Raw genomic sequence first — 15,035 nt, 5'->3', positions numbered from 1 at the left:
GATCTGAGGTTCTGTTAATGAATAAATTCATCAAAGAGTCTGAGTTGATGTATGAAAGCTGTTTCTTTGAGATGTGTAACACTAATTTGTGCATATTCATTTTTAACACCAGACTACATAAAGATCTTTCTGAGAGCTCTGCCCTTGTCCAGAATTTGAAAAAAGATTTGCAGAGGAAAGAAGAAGAATATGTAGATTTGAAAGAGAAATTTGCTGATGCTAAGAAACAAATTCAGCAAGTACAAAAAGAGGTTGGTAACCATTGGCCAAACGTTTCTTTTGCAAGATTGCTTGAGGTTCTGTTATTCAAACCTATTTTCACAAATCTCAAGCTATGATGGTTAGGAGTGATTCATACATAAGGCTATCTTCAGTCATGTATTTAGAGTAACAGTGAATCTTAAGTTATGTTGCTATTGAAGCTGTAGACCAAGGACCATGTGTCAAAACACAGGCTAGTATAGATAATGCAGAGAGGTAGTGCATTTTATTTATACACTTGAAAGAGGTTTGTGAACAACTATGGCTTATCTGGTTATGGGGAAGGACCCTATGATCTTTATAACAATAGTAGCCTTACATTACTTGTGCTGGCTCCAGAGCCTCAGATTTATGGAAAATACTGGTCTCTGGGAGGAAAAGATTGGTTAATCAGAAAATCTGAGCTATGTTTTCTCTTGAGGAGAACAAATGAAAAAGGAATCACTTTAAATGGATTTTAATTGCTAGCATTTAGTTACCAAGTAGTAGGATTTCTTAGAACTTACTTGATATCACAACTTTGAAATGTTGATATGTTAAGATGTCATCACATCATTGAAATTCAGAAGACTTGCAAGAGTTTGGGCTTGAAAGTTAAGCCTTTAAAATATATTGACATCTTTCCTAGCAGCTTAATATTGAGGGACCTTATCCTTTTCAACACTCAGTGTGTATCCTCTATTTGAGAAGAAGGAAGGACTGGATGGGATCAGGTGTCAGCAAACTCCTATTTTTTCTTAAAGGACAACTCATCCTGTAGTTTGATTAGGTTATTTCCTGGTTAGGCATTCTAGGTTTTCTTTCAGTTTGTTGTTTTCCCAGCCAAATGTAACACCTTCTTGTACGGTGAAAATCCTGCTCTGGAAAAGATGTGTGATAATCTTTTCTAACCCCTGAGATGGAGCTAAGATGCTTGTAAAAATTTGACTCTTAGAGTATTTGGATATTTAGATAACTTACAAGGATTGTAAGTCTGATCACTTAATGTTAGTTTTGCTTGCCATCTTTGTGAATCGTTGCAGGTGTCCACAATGCGATCTGGGGAGAAATCCCTGAGGGATAAAATTAATGAACTGGAGCATGCTAAAAACAACTTGAGTGAACAACTGGAAATGAAACAGCGCACAATCCTGCAGCTTCAAAAAGTATCTTATTTTCTTAATGTTACTTGGTCATAACTTTAACTAATCCATTAGCGAGGCAAATTTTCCAAGCAACAGGAGAAAGCTGAGAGAAATCAGGGCAAAACAAGAGTAGCTAAGTGAAATTAGTTCTAATGCATGAATGAAAGAGGCTTTTTTTTTTTTAAAGAGCATTTTACTGCAGGGCACTTTCACATTGTTTTAAATAGGATAACTTGCTTAGTAAATAGACATTTGATACCTGCAGATACCCTGATTCTGATTAATGGCACTTAGACATTGTTATTAACATATTTTTCTCTAAACCTCTTATTTTATTTTTTGCAATCAGCTTGAATGCTGCCTTATATAGGAAAACTTAGTTATTCTGGACTGTTTTTCTTAAATACTGCATTCAGTACTTGTTAAAGCTCAGACAAAAAAAGCTACTAATTTCTAGCATGAATATTTGTTTCTTTCAATGGTTTTTCTTTAAATGCTTTCAATGTCGTATTTAGGAGCAGCTGAAGAATGAGAAATTGGACGAAATCACCAAACAGTATGAGAAAACATGTAAAGGTCAGGAAAAAAAAACACCCTTGGCTTTAGGAGGATTTTGGTGGGGTGGAAGGCCGGTCTTTTTGTTTTGTTTATTGGGGTGTTGGCTTTTCTTGACATGGCAACATAATGAGTTGTTATCTTGTTAATGACTTCAGAGACACTTGTATATTTACAGTTTAAAATACTGAGAACTTCAAACTAGTCATTAAAGTGTTTAACTCAGAAACTAAGTTTTATTGAATTAGGACTGGTTCAAGAGTAAAGAAATAGTCTTGGTATAAGACACAAGCTTCAGAGAAAGCGTGTATTTGCTGTACTTATTTGCTAATTTACTTGGCCTTTTTAACAAGAAACACTGAAGCATTAACTACCACAAGAGCAATTCTGGCAAGTTTGGTAAAAATTCATCAGTTCAACAAGGGTTAGCTGTTCATATAATACACGCCATACGTTGATGTTAGCAATGAAACAGCTACATCAAGTTGATAAATATCTGTTAAGAATTTTGGTTTTGGGTAGTTTGGTAGAGATGCTCTATTTCTTTCTGCTGGAAGTTTGGACCTCAGGAAATGGGAACAATTTGTCATGGGGGCACTTTGGGAGAAAACAATGGGCGTGAGGAGGGGCTTCATCTGTCCGTTTATTACCTTCAGATCTACACGCAAAGGAAAAAATAATTGAAGATATGCGGATGACGTTAGAAGAACAGGAACAGACTCAGATTGAACAAGATCAAGTGCTTGAAGCCAAATTAGAAGAGACCAACAGATTAGTTCAAGGTAATCTCTCCATGGGAATATAGCAAGGGGCCATAATTGTTTTGGATGTATTGTGATAGCTGCTGTAAATTTCTGTTTTATTTGCTGACTGTTAACTAGGTATTAATTTCATGTAGTATATAACAAACTTGTAGCAATTAAAGGCTTCCATTGTCCCTTTTCTGTCACAGCTAATAAATTCAAGTAACTAGTAGAAGGATGTGAGTAGGGTCAAATATGCATTTGAAACTGTTATATAATCTCATGTTGTGTACTGACTAGAACTGGAAGCATGGAAGCAGAAATATGGAGAGCTGGATAACCAGAGCAACAGTAACTGCCAACAAAAGAGCAAAAATGAGGAGAAAAATGAAAATGAAGAATTAATGAAATTGCAGAAAGAACTGGAGGTAAAATATGATGATGTACTTAGGTTTAAAGCCATAACTTCCATTAGGGATCTATGTTTTTTGTGTTGCTATCTTCAAGAGCTAGTGTGGGCTACAGCGAATTGTTACACTTGTAAAGGAAGCCTACTCTAAAAGCTGCAGTTCATGAGTGTAGCAAAGTCTAGATGCAGTGTCTTTCTAATATGTGGCATCACTGATGCCCCATGGTGGACTACACCCTTCACTGTTTTGCGTTACCATGGGCGGTGCTTCTGTATGTGGGCTCCTCTTACGGTTATCTTAACTGGTACAACTCCAATATTTCTTCTGAACCTCTTCTGTCAGTTGCTTAGGCAACTAAATCAAACTCTTTCAAAATCTGTTTACTGTATGCCCTGTAAGGCCTTTCTGTTAGGCTAATTACTTACCATGAATTCTCCTTGGATTAGAAAGTAATCCTTTTTTCCCAAGCATCTTTTCTGGTGCCTTATGTCTTGTGTGGGAGAATGTCTTGTGCCTGACAAGATATTAGCTTGTGATAGAAAAGGAGACAAAGTTGCTGTGGATAGAAGTTACATTCTTGGGTGTGCACTATTCAGTCTACCATTCAAATTCTGTTACATTCTTTGCCTTTCAGTCTTGAGCTAGAAGTTTTCTAACATGCCCTGTAGGGCAGTATAAAAGATTAGGGGATTTTTTTTTAAACTGTACAGACCCTTTTATCTGTACTTTTCGGTCTAACTTTAAGAGGGTTTGTTATATATGTGTAATAGCATTTTTAAAGGGGAAAAATAAGTAGTGTTCCATGAAAAATTGCCAGTCTGAGTTAGAAGTGCTGAAAAGATCTAATGTTTTTTCAATGGGGAAGAGAAAATGAGAATATAACACTTGCACTTGGGAACATGCTGGATTAAACCTATGCAAGTGTTTCTGTTTACCTTTTCTAAATGAATGCATTTAATGGTAATCTAGATTTTAGGACTTTGCTTAATCTGTCTGCTATTTCTGTTTTCATTAAATTAGGAAAATCAGGCAAAGTATCAGTCTGATAGGAAAAAATGGCTGGAGGAAAAAGCAAGACTTGTAAGTCAAGTAAAAGAAGCTGAGAGCCATCGCAACAGAGAAATACGAAAATTTGCAGAGGGCAGAGAACGTCACATAGGGCAGCAAGCAGAAATTGTAAGTGACTTCTGTCAAAGTCCTGTGGTGTAAGTCTAGTACAGAATAAAACTCATGTCAAGTGTTTAACAGTGTGGGTGCTTGAGGGTAGCTGGCCTTTGTCAAAATTGCCTGACTTAAGCGCATGGCAAGACCTAGGTGAGATCTTCCCAGTATGAAAAGGGACGAATAGAAGGTTTACAAATGAAAAAGCCTATGAGACTTTAGGAGGAACAGAAAAGGCAAGTAGGAGGTGACTTAAAAAAAGCTTCTTTCCAGATATGAAGTAAAAATACTTGGTCAAAATGCTAGTGACAGGCTCTCAAAGTAGAGTCTACTGATAGTTAATAACAAGGTTCATGCGTTGTGGTTCACTGGACTGCATCAGGCTCATAATTTCTTAAATGTGAAATTCTTATGAATTTGTAAAATGTGAAACTGTGTTTCAATATGGAAGTAGTTAACAATGACTTTCTGGATGTTAGTAGCTTAGGATGACTTTGTGGCTTTATTGCTAACAAGTCTCAAGTAAGCAAAATCACAAAGCAAGCAAGGAGGAGTGGTGGTTCTTACCAAAAATTGTTTGCAAATAGCGTAAGTGTAAATAAAAAAACGATTTCTGAATTGAAGCATGGTTTGCCTTTGCATATTTGTAGTCAAACTAGTTTTATGTGAGCTTTAACTCACATTGGCTTGTGAGTGTAGTAAGCCCATAAAATATTGTCAATTATGCAAAGCCAAACTATCATAACAGTTAAGGCAATGTAGCAGTGTTCAATTCTAACCTTCTTTATTCCCATTTAGGAAAGACTTACTGCACAGCTGGTAGAAAAGGAGAGCAGTCTTCAAAAGTGGCGTGAAGAAAGAGATCAATTAGTAGAAGCTTTGGAAATACAACTCAAGGCTTTGGCTTCTAATATGATACAAAAGGATAAAGAAATAGCAGACCTGAAAGAGGCTGCACTACAGGATTCAGAAAAGGTGATCTTTCTTGCTCCTGTGTGATTATTCCTTTGTTGTGTCTGGGGTGGTTGGTTTTTTTGTTGTTTGTTAATTCTTTAAAACATTATACTGGCACTCTTTTGGTGCTCTTAAACACTTTGCAGCTTTTTTTGTTCATTTGAACTACTGAATATGGTGAAGCTTCAGCTACTGTTACAAATTTGCTTTCAAAGAAACAAAGCTTTTAAAAACAGTGTAGTCTGTTTTGATCTTGCATAGTTGAACTGAAAATCCAAAACAACTCACATTTGCTGCCTTTTTCACAGCACCAAAGACTTCATTATAAATAGGTGAACTTCTTGTAGCTCTACAGAAGTAGAATGCAATTAAAACTTTTGCATTAACCCTTCCCAAGCTATTAAAGACCTTTTCGACTTCATACATAAAATTACTGGGTTTTTTGTTGGATATCTGACTGGTTTAGCCTACAATTCTAGAACTTACACTACCAAGTAATGGTACTGTTGCTTATACATTAAGTTCTTTTCCCCATTCTAACATTTGTGGCAATTTTTGCTGTGTTTATTAGGATAAGGAAACTGATATAGAGGAGCTAAGAAAACAGCTGGCTGAGAAAGACTGCTTACTAAAGGAACTGAGGCAAAATATTAACCATGGACACCTTCAGTCCTTGGCAGAAGTACCTGTACCTGAAGATGGACAAGATGAAATAGATCAGTCTGTAAATAAAGAGGTATGTTTCTTATAGGAAGTGTATATGAATTATACATTATTGCTAACTTTTATTTCAACATGTATGTATTTCAGGAGATTCCTAATGTTGTTGAAAGGTAATTTCCATAGTTCTTCCTTCTTTTACTATATCTTCAGTTTTGAGTTGTTCTTCATTCTTTCTCCTCTGCCTTTCATAATGTTTCAGAAAAATAAAAATACTTCAGTTACTAGAATGCCACAACTCTCTCTCCATTGTAGAACTTAGGTTCATGAAGAAAGAACTAATTAATCCAGGTTATAGAGACTTGATGACATTTACAGTGTCACTTCAGTTTGTTAGTGTCAAGGGCATTTCAGCCTAGCTTTTGTGATAGAACCTGTAGTCTGGTAATAGAGGTGGTTCTGTAACAAAAGCTGCAAGCCCAAGGAGGGGTTCACAAGGCAAAAAAGCAGTATCTTTCATCTCACTTCAAACCAAAACAGTGGTGGAAACTTATGCTATACTTTTCGTATTTCCTGGACAAAAATTCAAAGGCTTGCAACTGTTCTGAGACTTCTGAATCTGACCCTAGACCATTGTGTGCTACATGAACAGTATCTAATGAGATATTTTTGCTAAGTTGAATTAATGCTATGTGGCTCCATTACTACTTAATGATGGACAGGGCTGGACACATTTCCTATCAGTCCCTTCTCTAGCTGCTTGAAAATGCAATTCTCCTCTTGTTGCAGGACTGGACTAAATGCCGAAAGGCATTTCTTCGTCTCTTTCCTCACTACTGCAAAATAAGACTGTTCAGCTAGTTTCTTGCTACTTCATCAGTTCAGTTAGTACCTTATAGATCAAGCTTGTGATTTGTAAAGGAGGACAGAATAGCTCTGTCAAGGGTTACTGCTTTGTATGGCTTTGTAATAGCAGCATAAAATTATTTTGCTATAAAACTAGTTACAGAGAAGAATCATTGTGAGAAACTGGTACTGAAGTACATACCTGAAGCCAGTAGTAACAATGTTTGATGTAATGAATAAGGAAAGCCTGTTAACAGGATTATTATATGAGAAACTGTTAGGTTGTATCACAGTACATTAAAGTTTGGATGGGACCTTCAGACGTCATCAGGTCCCTGTGAAAGCAGAATTGCCTAGGGTAGTCTGCACAGGAATGTGCCTAGGTGGGTTTTGAGTGTGTCCAGAGAAGGAGACTCCACAATCTCTCTGGGCAGCCTGTCCTAGTGCTCTGTCACCCTTACTGCAAAGAAGTTTCTCCTCATGTTGAGGTGAAATCTATGTTCAAGCTTGTGTTGAAGTTGAAGTGAATGAGGGGAGAGTCAAATAATTTTCAGGAAATGCATAGTGGAGATAAAGAACAACAACTGAAGTAATCAAGGCAATGTCTCCTGCCTTGTGAGGAGAGGTTAAGGCAACCTAGAGGGTTATGGAGCTGAGGCTTACAAAGTCATGGCTGTGATGGTTGAACAGAAGGCAGAGCTGTCCTCCTTAACATCCTGCAAACCCTGGGCAGCATTTGATAAAACTTAGGAAATAATTTTAAAGAAATTAAAATAACACATTCCTATATGAAGTAGCTAGTGATCTTCTGGAGGTGGTGGAAACAAAAGTACTGTCAACAGGGATTAGAAAAAATTGTAGTAGAAATCAATAAATGTATTCACATGTGGGTACTCTGAGGATTAGGCAGAAGTGCATTTGTAACACAATAACTGAGAGTGCTGCTGGGAGATGACGGAGTGAACAGGTGACAAGGTGACCAGGATCCACACAGGTTGTCCTTAAATAGCACCTTCTTTTAGCACTCTTGGAGGTAGAATATTGAACTGGACCAACTGTTGGTGAGACCTAGCAGGGCATGTTTTATGATTGCATCGTGAGTAGATTTTGCTGCCTTAAACTTGTGTTGTCTTTCAGTTCAGGTGTTCATTAGCTGTCTGCACTTAAGTTTTTGTGCTGTAACTTTAGAAAACTCACTCTTTTGACATAATTTTTATTTATTCTAAATATTTACAGTTGACAGAAAACCAAAGCAGGACTAATCCTTTAACTGGACAAGCTATTCCAGTAAAAGATGAAGTTAAAGAGAATGATTCATTATCTCAATGTCCTAGTAGTGCTTCTTCATTAAGTGAGGTTGGTACAAAACTTTATATTTGAAAACTTTACGCAGCTGTATTGATTTTACTAGATGTGAAATAGGGAAGAAATTTGTATCCTGTTTGTATCCTGCACAGTTATAAAGTTTAATTCTGCAAATGTCTCTTGATGATCAGAGCACCTGAATTAGTGGCTTTTGGTAGAAATAAAAGCTATCGCAGATAATTATGTAAATAATTTTATCTTACTTCAACTGTGTGCTCTGAAAACTTACCTCTCTGATGTTTCTGAAGTGAGAAGTCACCTGAAAACAAAACAAAACCAATACCACCACCACAAAAAAAAACACCTAATCAGCTCCTTTTAAACGGATGAGCAATATCAAGACAAATTTGGATTTGCTTTCTTCCACTGCAGGATTCTTGCATGTAGCTTTGTTAGCTAATGACTCTAACCATTCATATGTAACTTTTTGAGTGCTAACTCTTTCATGAAGTAGCAGTAATAGAGAAAAATGTTTTTATTAGCCCACTTCATTCTTGGGAATTCAGTGGTGCTGGTATTTCCACTCAGGATCCCAACAGAGCCTGTCAAAGAGGGTGAATACCTTTTTGGCTTTCCATGGGCTTTTGTCATTTTCACTTTTGAGAGAAGGTACCCTTCAGGATCAACAGCAGTACTAGCAGCCACCTGCACAGCCTCAGTAGCCTGTCTTCTAGTTTTCATTTGAACAGTTACTGAATTAATTTTTGTATGCTCTGTGGCAGCAGTTGAGCTGCTGGCTAGATGCAGGAAATGGGGAGACCACAGCTCTTTCTTGCTGACTTTACTAAAAAAGAAAGGGTTGAATGGGTGGTTGAAGGTAAGTGCTGCGGAGGAAGAATTCTGCAAACTGATCTTTCCATCCCAGGGGTGCTATGCTGATCTTGCAGTTTGGCTATAAGTAGGTACAAGACAAGTCCTTCAGCTTTCAGACAATGGTGATTCCTGAATTCCTGTTCTTCCTCCAGGCAACGTAGTCACATACAATTCTCTCACAGGCTGAATCTAGCTCATGGCTTATGGTTTGTCAGTTGGACTTTTAGTTACACAATTAACTTTCCTAATGTAGAAAGGGAAGGGAGTGCCCCCTAAAGATAAGCTAGACAAAGATTATAGTTTTGTCTCTCAAGCTTCTGTTACTACTTACATCTAAGGGGCAGCAGAGTTAAGATGAAGAAAACTATGAAAATTCTACTACTGCCAGCTGTGAAAGTGTGACTAGTTGTCTGCCTCTCAGGAAAGCTATTTGAAAAAAAAGTACAGGACTGAGATCATCAGGGAAAACTAAGTTCTGTGGTTGTAGGTAGAAATATTTACTATTTTTAAACTCTGCTATAGTTGAAGTAGATTTCAGAACTGTTTTCGTAAGTGGTCCAAAAGCTGGCAGACAGAAAATGGAATGCTTACTTTGCAATCCATGGGGGAGGGACGTGTTATAGGAGGGTTTTTGACTCACTTCTTGATTTCTTTATGCTTGTAGGACCATTCAGAAATTGTCCTTGACTCTTCTGAAGTGTCCACAGAAAATGGCAAAACTAGTCGATTCCCCAAACCAGAGATGGAAATCCAGTTCACACCTTTGCAACCCAATAAGATGGAGGTGAAGCACGAGGGCAGTACCTTGCCATCTACAGTTAAAGTGATCAAGCCAAGAAAGAAAAGGAAGAGTGAAGAGATGGATGAGGTATGACCTAGAACAACTGCCACAATGTATTGTGCAGTTCTTCAATGCATTACTCTGATAATTCGTTAAGATTCTACCTTTATCTTGTGACTCTGAGACCTTATGGACGTACCTAGGGTATGTTTAAACCTCTTTCCCCTCCCACAGATAAGTAAATAGTGGACCCCCCTCCAGCAAATAAATAGTGGATCTCCAACTTGTTTTGATTAAGGTCATAGCTTATTCGGGATCTGGATTTGCACATTCTCTTTGCATTTTACATTTCTCTCTCCCTGCTGGTACCATATGCTTTTGTCTCCAGCTTTGATGTGTGAGATTACAGATCGCTTCTATCAAATTGCTTCTTTTGGTTTAGGCACGCACTGATACCAATTATAATCTCTTCTAATGGGAAATCACAGATTAAGATCCTGGGCTTAATTAGTGCATTTTGAAGTTTCAAGACCACTTCCTTTTGATTCTTTCTCCTGTTTGTGTTTTCTTTGATCTTTTTCTACTTGGAAGGGCTAAATAGAACTAATGCACCAGCAACTGAACCTTTGTTTTTGTGGACCTTAATTCCTCTAATTCCTTCAGTGTGAGGTTACATGATCTAGCTTGCTTAATGTGCTGAGAGACTGAGGCTCTACAGCATGTCAAGGTGGTAAAAATCTTCACTGCTCCTACCTGAAATGCACATTTCTTCTCTTTGGCTTTTATTTTGATTAGCGCAAACACATCTATCTCTAAGATACTTAAAAAGTCTAGGAAACCCTAAAGTACTTATGTGATTGATCCTCCTTGTGGGGTTTATGAATCTTTATGCCTCTCAATACTTTTGAAGCTAGCAGATGAAAATGAATGAGGTGACCTGTGGATGATTTAGGTAGGTGGCAAGTAATCTCTTTCAATGAGTGATCTTATTTCAGATTGAGAGTGAAATACCTGTTACTCTTCTCATTCAGTCACTCCCATGAGTGATAATATTGTCATATTTATTTTCTTAGGCTGTTGTGAAAAGTGAGAACAAGAAAAACACAAAACCTGCTATGACTAATTCACCTTCTACAAGCAACAAGAAAACGGTTTGAGTTTATTCTAGTTTTGAAGTTTGGCCTTTCCTGTGAAGGTGGACTTGTGAAAGCAGTAATCTTTCTTATGCAGCAGTATTTTATCCTTATCATGTATTTGAATATGACTCTTAAACGCTTATGTTGTCTTCCTACTAAAGTCCATAATTTAACAAGCCTGTGTTTGCCATGAATGTGTACTAGCTGCAGTGTACAATCATGCCAAGTGAAGAAATAGTTAGGAAGACTAGTTTGAATGTACTGCTAGTACATGTGATGTTACAGGCAATACTTCTGAAGGAAGACTCAGGTTCTTGTTATTTATATGCAAGACAGTTACAAAAAGGTGGTTTTAGGCTTTAGTAGTAACTTGGTCATGTGCAGGGAGGATGAGTAGTAGATTTATTTCCCTTATCAATTTCCTTCTGCTTTACTTTAAACAAGCTTATCTAAGTAAATACTCTACAACCTTGAATATACTGGTTGGATGTTTTTTAAAGTAATTGTTTCCTGTATTGCTCATAGGCTGGATGTCAGGAAGAAGTTCTTCATAGAAAGCGTTATTGGCCATTGGAATGGGCTGCCCAGGGAGGTGGTGGAGTCACCATCACTGGAGTTTAGGAAGAGACTTGATGGGGTGCTTGGTGCCATGGTTTAGTTGATTAGATAGTGTTGGATGATAGGTTGGATTCAAAGTTCTCTTCCAACCTGGTCTGTTCGGTTTGATTCCGTTCTATTGTATCCTTAGATGTATCCTGTAAAACTTAGGCAATTTTTTCATCTCCCGTGTGTATAAAATGAGATTGTCTCCATCATTTGCTGTGGTAGTTATCATTAGTATAATGAACTTAGATGTCAGTAGCAATGTTAAAAATGTCAGCTTGAAATAATATTGAAGTCAAATTGGAATTAAACTTTCTGTTTTCTTGTATCTTGGTACAGATGTCATCTCGAAAAGAATACTTCTTAAGAAAGCAAGAATCTACTTCAAGTATAAAGTCACCTAACAAGAAAGACAGAACACTGCAAAAAATTGGAGACTTTTTTCAAAGTTCTCCCACAATTATTCACTCTAAAGGTTGGTACAGAATAAATAAGGCTTATTCCATGTTCTCTGGGTGTTGTAAAATGCCTTTGTTTTCCTACTGTGAACTACTAATGCAGACATTGTTCAAAGAACATGTCTCCTGAATTAAGTTGTTCTTTCACTTATGAAACAATAGAAGCTAAACTGGGGCCCAGTGTACTGAATCTGGTAGCCTGAAAAAGGCTGCCTAGATTGCAAGGACCATATGCTTCTGAAATTTAGGTTGTGTGAAAGGTAAACCAGGTGGAATGAACAGACAGTGTGGAATATGTGCATGCATGATGGTTATAAAAGCAATGATGACTTAGGCTCAAAATATCTGAGTTACCTTTATTCTTCCTTACAGTGAAACAGATAAAGACAATTTCAGAAACTTGCCCCACTGCTCTAAAAAATTAGAGAGCTGAATCCAAACTTCAAATCATTGTTCTATATATGCAATCCCTTTTTCTCCTGTCTCTACTTTTTTCTTGTGGACCCTAGATTAATGATTTTTTGATGTACATATATGAGGGGAAGATTAGTTCTGTGTATAAAAAACAATTAAAAACTGCAGTTAGCAGAGGCCACAAGAAATTGCCAGCATTAAAGTCTGAAAGACACTATTTGGTTAAAACAAGGTTGGTCATTCAGTGTGGACAGGTAAAATTAAGATCTATCTCAGTATTAACTTTACAAACATCCAGTTTTGTCAGATTGCTTCCATGATGACAGCATGTCATTACCAAGGGAAGCCAAATTCAGACTACTCAAAATTTCACCCAGAAAATACTTAATTTGCTCAAATGAGTTCTAGTTTTTGATCTTTATTACCGTGGCCTGTATTTTTTTCCTCTTTTACATAAATTAGTGTTGTTTGGAATGTCTTCTTTCCTTCTAGCTCATAATATGTATGCATTCATCTCTTTATAGAGCTAGTACTAGTTAGATAAAACAATACAGGTATAAATATATAAAATTCTCTACCCTGTGCTTATTGTCAACACAAAAGTTAAGCCTGTTCTTCAATTCTTGTGGTGCTTAACATTCAGTGAAATCTGAATATTAATTATTAATATACTATTTAAATGCATCCTTTAAGTTTTTACATCTGATGCTATAGAAAACTTTCCAGTTGTAGAAAACTGGTGGTTAAATACCAGATCTGAATTTTTATATTTATACTTCAGAGTACATCTGTTTAGTTTTTAAACTCTTTTAATAAAGCTTGGTTTTTTTTCATTAAATTTAGAGGCTCACAAAATGAGTGAGACATTGATTTACTATAAATTGTTTTCTTCTAGCAAAGAAGCTGATGGCAACAATAAGCTCTCCCAAGTCTGCAGAACCAGAAGGTGTCAAAGAAAATGAGCTCAAGCCAAAGCGAGCTAAGAGAAAACTCTATACAGCTGACATTTCTTGCCCTCTAGATATCCCTGCTTCCTCGGTAAATGATTACAGGTTGTTGTCTGCTTACTGGAATGTGTTTCTGTAGTCTTGGCTTAAAATAAACTGTCAGGAGGACAGAACAAACCTAGAGGCCTGATTATGTTGCTGAAGAGGTTTGAAATGACTGACTTGTTTTTCGAGTCTACTTGATTATTCCTTTTGGTCTTTTCTTTCTGCTGTTTTACTTAATTTTCTCTATTGTCTCACCTATGCTGTTTGACTGCTGACTTGCTGTACAGGTGATACAGCAATCACAGAGATATCTTTAAAATTGATTTATAGGTATCTTAGCTGTGGTATGTGGAGTATTAATTTTTTCCTCTGCTAACAGCAATTGAGTGAAAATTTGTTTTTCCAGTAGGTGTTCCTTTAAAGGGAGAAGAGAAATAGATGCTATTAATGCATCCATAGATTTGGAACAGATTGATTGAAACACTGGAGAGAAAGATCTGTCTGTACAATTAACTTTGTAGGGCAAGTAAGCGACTCAGATAACCTCTGATTCCATTTATGCCCAGCTGATATTTGGGTTACTTTAGGATGTGGATACATCGGTGCTTTTTTGCAAAGCACAGTTTAAATAGCCTTCTGGGTGCGCTTGAATTGTGTTGCCCTGTCTAAGCCAGACGATAAAGGGTCTTATAGGTGAGGGCTTGCTAAAATCCAACATTAAGGTTTTGACAGTCACTATAGTGCTAAGTGCAGTCTTGCTCTCTTGGAAGTACATCTCTTTCTATTCAGTCCTTTCTTCACTATGACAATCGTTTGCCCATAGTGAGATGCATTAGTGAATTGTCTTTAAATTGTATGAATGGATGTGGTAGAAACCAAAAAAGCTCTGTATTGAAGGATGGAGAAAATGGCACACATGCAGAGCAAAACCAGAGAGGCTTAAGAAGTGAAAGGAAAAGAAGCCCGGGATAGTCAGAGAAAGTTAAAGGAATTTGAGAGTGTGTTTTTATATATATATATAAAGAAAACTTGAGTTTTATATAAACATGTTTCAGCAAAAATGGAACTTTTTATGTTCCCAGTAGTTGCTTATTGTGATGTGCTAAAATGGACTCTGTCCTGGGAGGTGTCTGACTAAAAGACAGTAGGCAAATGTCATCCTAAAAGTAGCTTCTGGGATAAACCTTGTTTTCTGTGTCTAGAAGTGCCTGTTACTTATCTCTGAAGAAATGCTTGAATAACTCTTGAAATATTCTCTTTCAGATCTTTGTAGAACAAAGAGAGAAGGAAAGTGATCATCAAATTATAAAGCGACGGCTACGATCAAAACTAGCTAAATAATTTTGCGGAAGCATATCCACAATTCCTAGTTAAATCATATTTCCATTGTATATTTCAGCTATTGTATATAGGAAGTAATAAATACTTAGTCATGCTTCCAAGTCTGTATATAGATGTATGGAATTGTTCTGATGATTTCTAGCTGTGACTCCATTAAAGCTCCATACTGTTCATGAAAGCTTATGTCTGAATCTTTTTTTAGGGCTGGTGTCTTTGGAAGTGTTTATAATTTATCCATTGTGCAGTAAGAACCGTGCCTGTGGGGAATGATTTAAGTAGCTTTTGTCAGATGGCAGTATACCAACTATAACATTGCGTGGAAAAAAATGAGTACACATCAAAATTTATCCTGAAATTCTTTAAAGGTTAAAAAACTGAATGGACAAAATTAAGGAATTAGCACTTCATGGAGAAATTT

The 15,035-nt window shown here is 36.8% G+C and overlaps 1 protein-coding gene across 1 annotated transcript in view; it reads left to right on the top strand.

Moving 5' to 3' along the window:
- KIF20B (kinesin family member 20B) overlaps positions 1–14,783 on the top strand; it is a 40,169-nt gene extending 25,386 nt beyond the window's left edge. The window contains exons 21-34 of the mRNA XM_068139709.1: positions 113–251; positions 1,284–1,406; positions 1,901–1,961; positions 2,597–2,722; positions 2,984–3,111; positions 4,114–4,269; positions 5,053–5,229; positions 5,780–5,944; positions 7,951–8,070; positions 9,557–9,760; positions 10,747–10,824; positions 11,752–11,887; positions 13,180–13,322; positions 14,540–14,783. Of these exons, the coding sequence (XP_067995810.1) occupies positions 113–251; positions 1,284–1,406; positions 1,901–1,961; positions 2,597–2,722; positions 2,984–3,111; positions 4,114–4,269; positions 5,053–5,229; positions 5,780–5,944; positions 7,951–8,070; positions 9,557–9,760; positions 10,747–10,824; positions 11,752–11,887; positions 13,180–13,322; positions 14,540–14,617 (1,834 nt within the window). The 3' untranslated portion in view covers positions 14,618–14,783. The remainder of the gene's footprint in view (positions 1–112; positions 252–1,283; positions 1,407–1,900; positions 1,962–2,596; positions 2,723–2,983; positions 3,112–4,113; positions 4,270–5,052; positions 5,230–5,779; positions 5,945–7,950; positions 8,071–9,556; positions 9,761–10,746; positions 10,825–11,751; positions 11,888–13,179; positions 13,323–14,539) is intronic.
- Positions 14,784–15,035: the final 252 nt, after the last annotated feature.

This window comes from Melanerpes formicivorus, unplaced genomic scaffold (assembly GCF_026170545.1).
Source record: "Melanerpes formicivorus ecotype bairdi unplaced genomic scaffold, bMelFor1.0.p_v2 SCAF_6, whole genome shotgun sequence".
In the NCBI taxonomy this organism is placed as follows: Eukaryota; Metazoa; Chordata; class Aves; order Piciformes; family Picidae; genus Melanerpes; species Melanerpes formicivorus.
The sequence above is the reverse complement of the archived record's forward strand: the minus strand, read 5'-3'. Positions and strand labels throughout refer to the sequence as shown.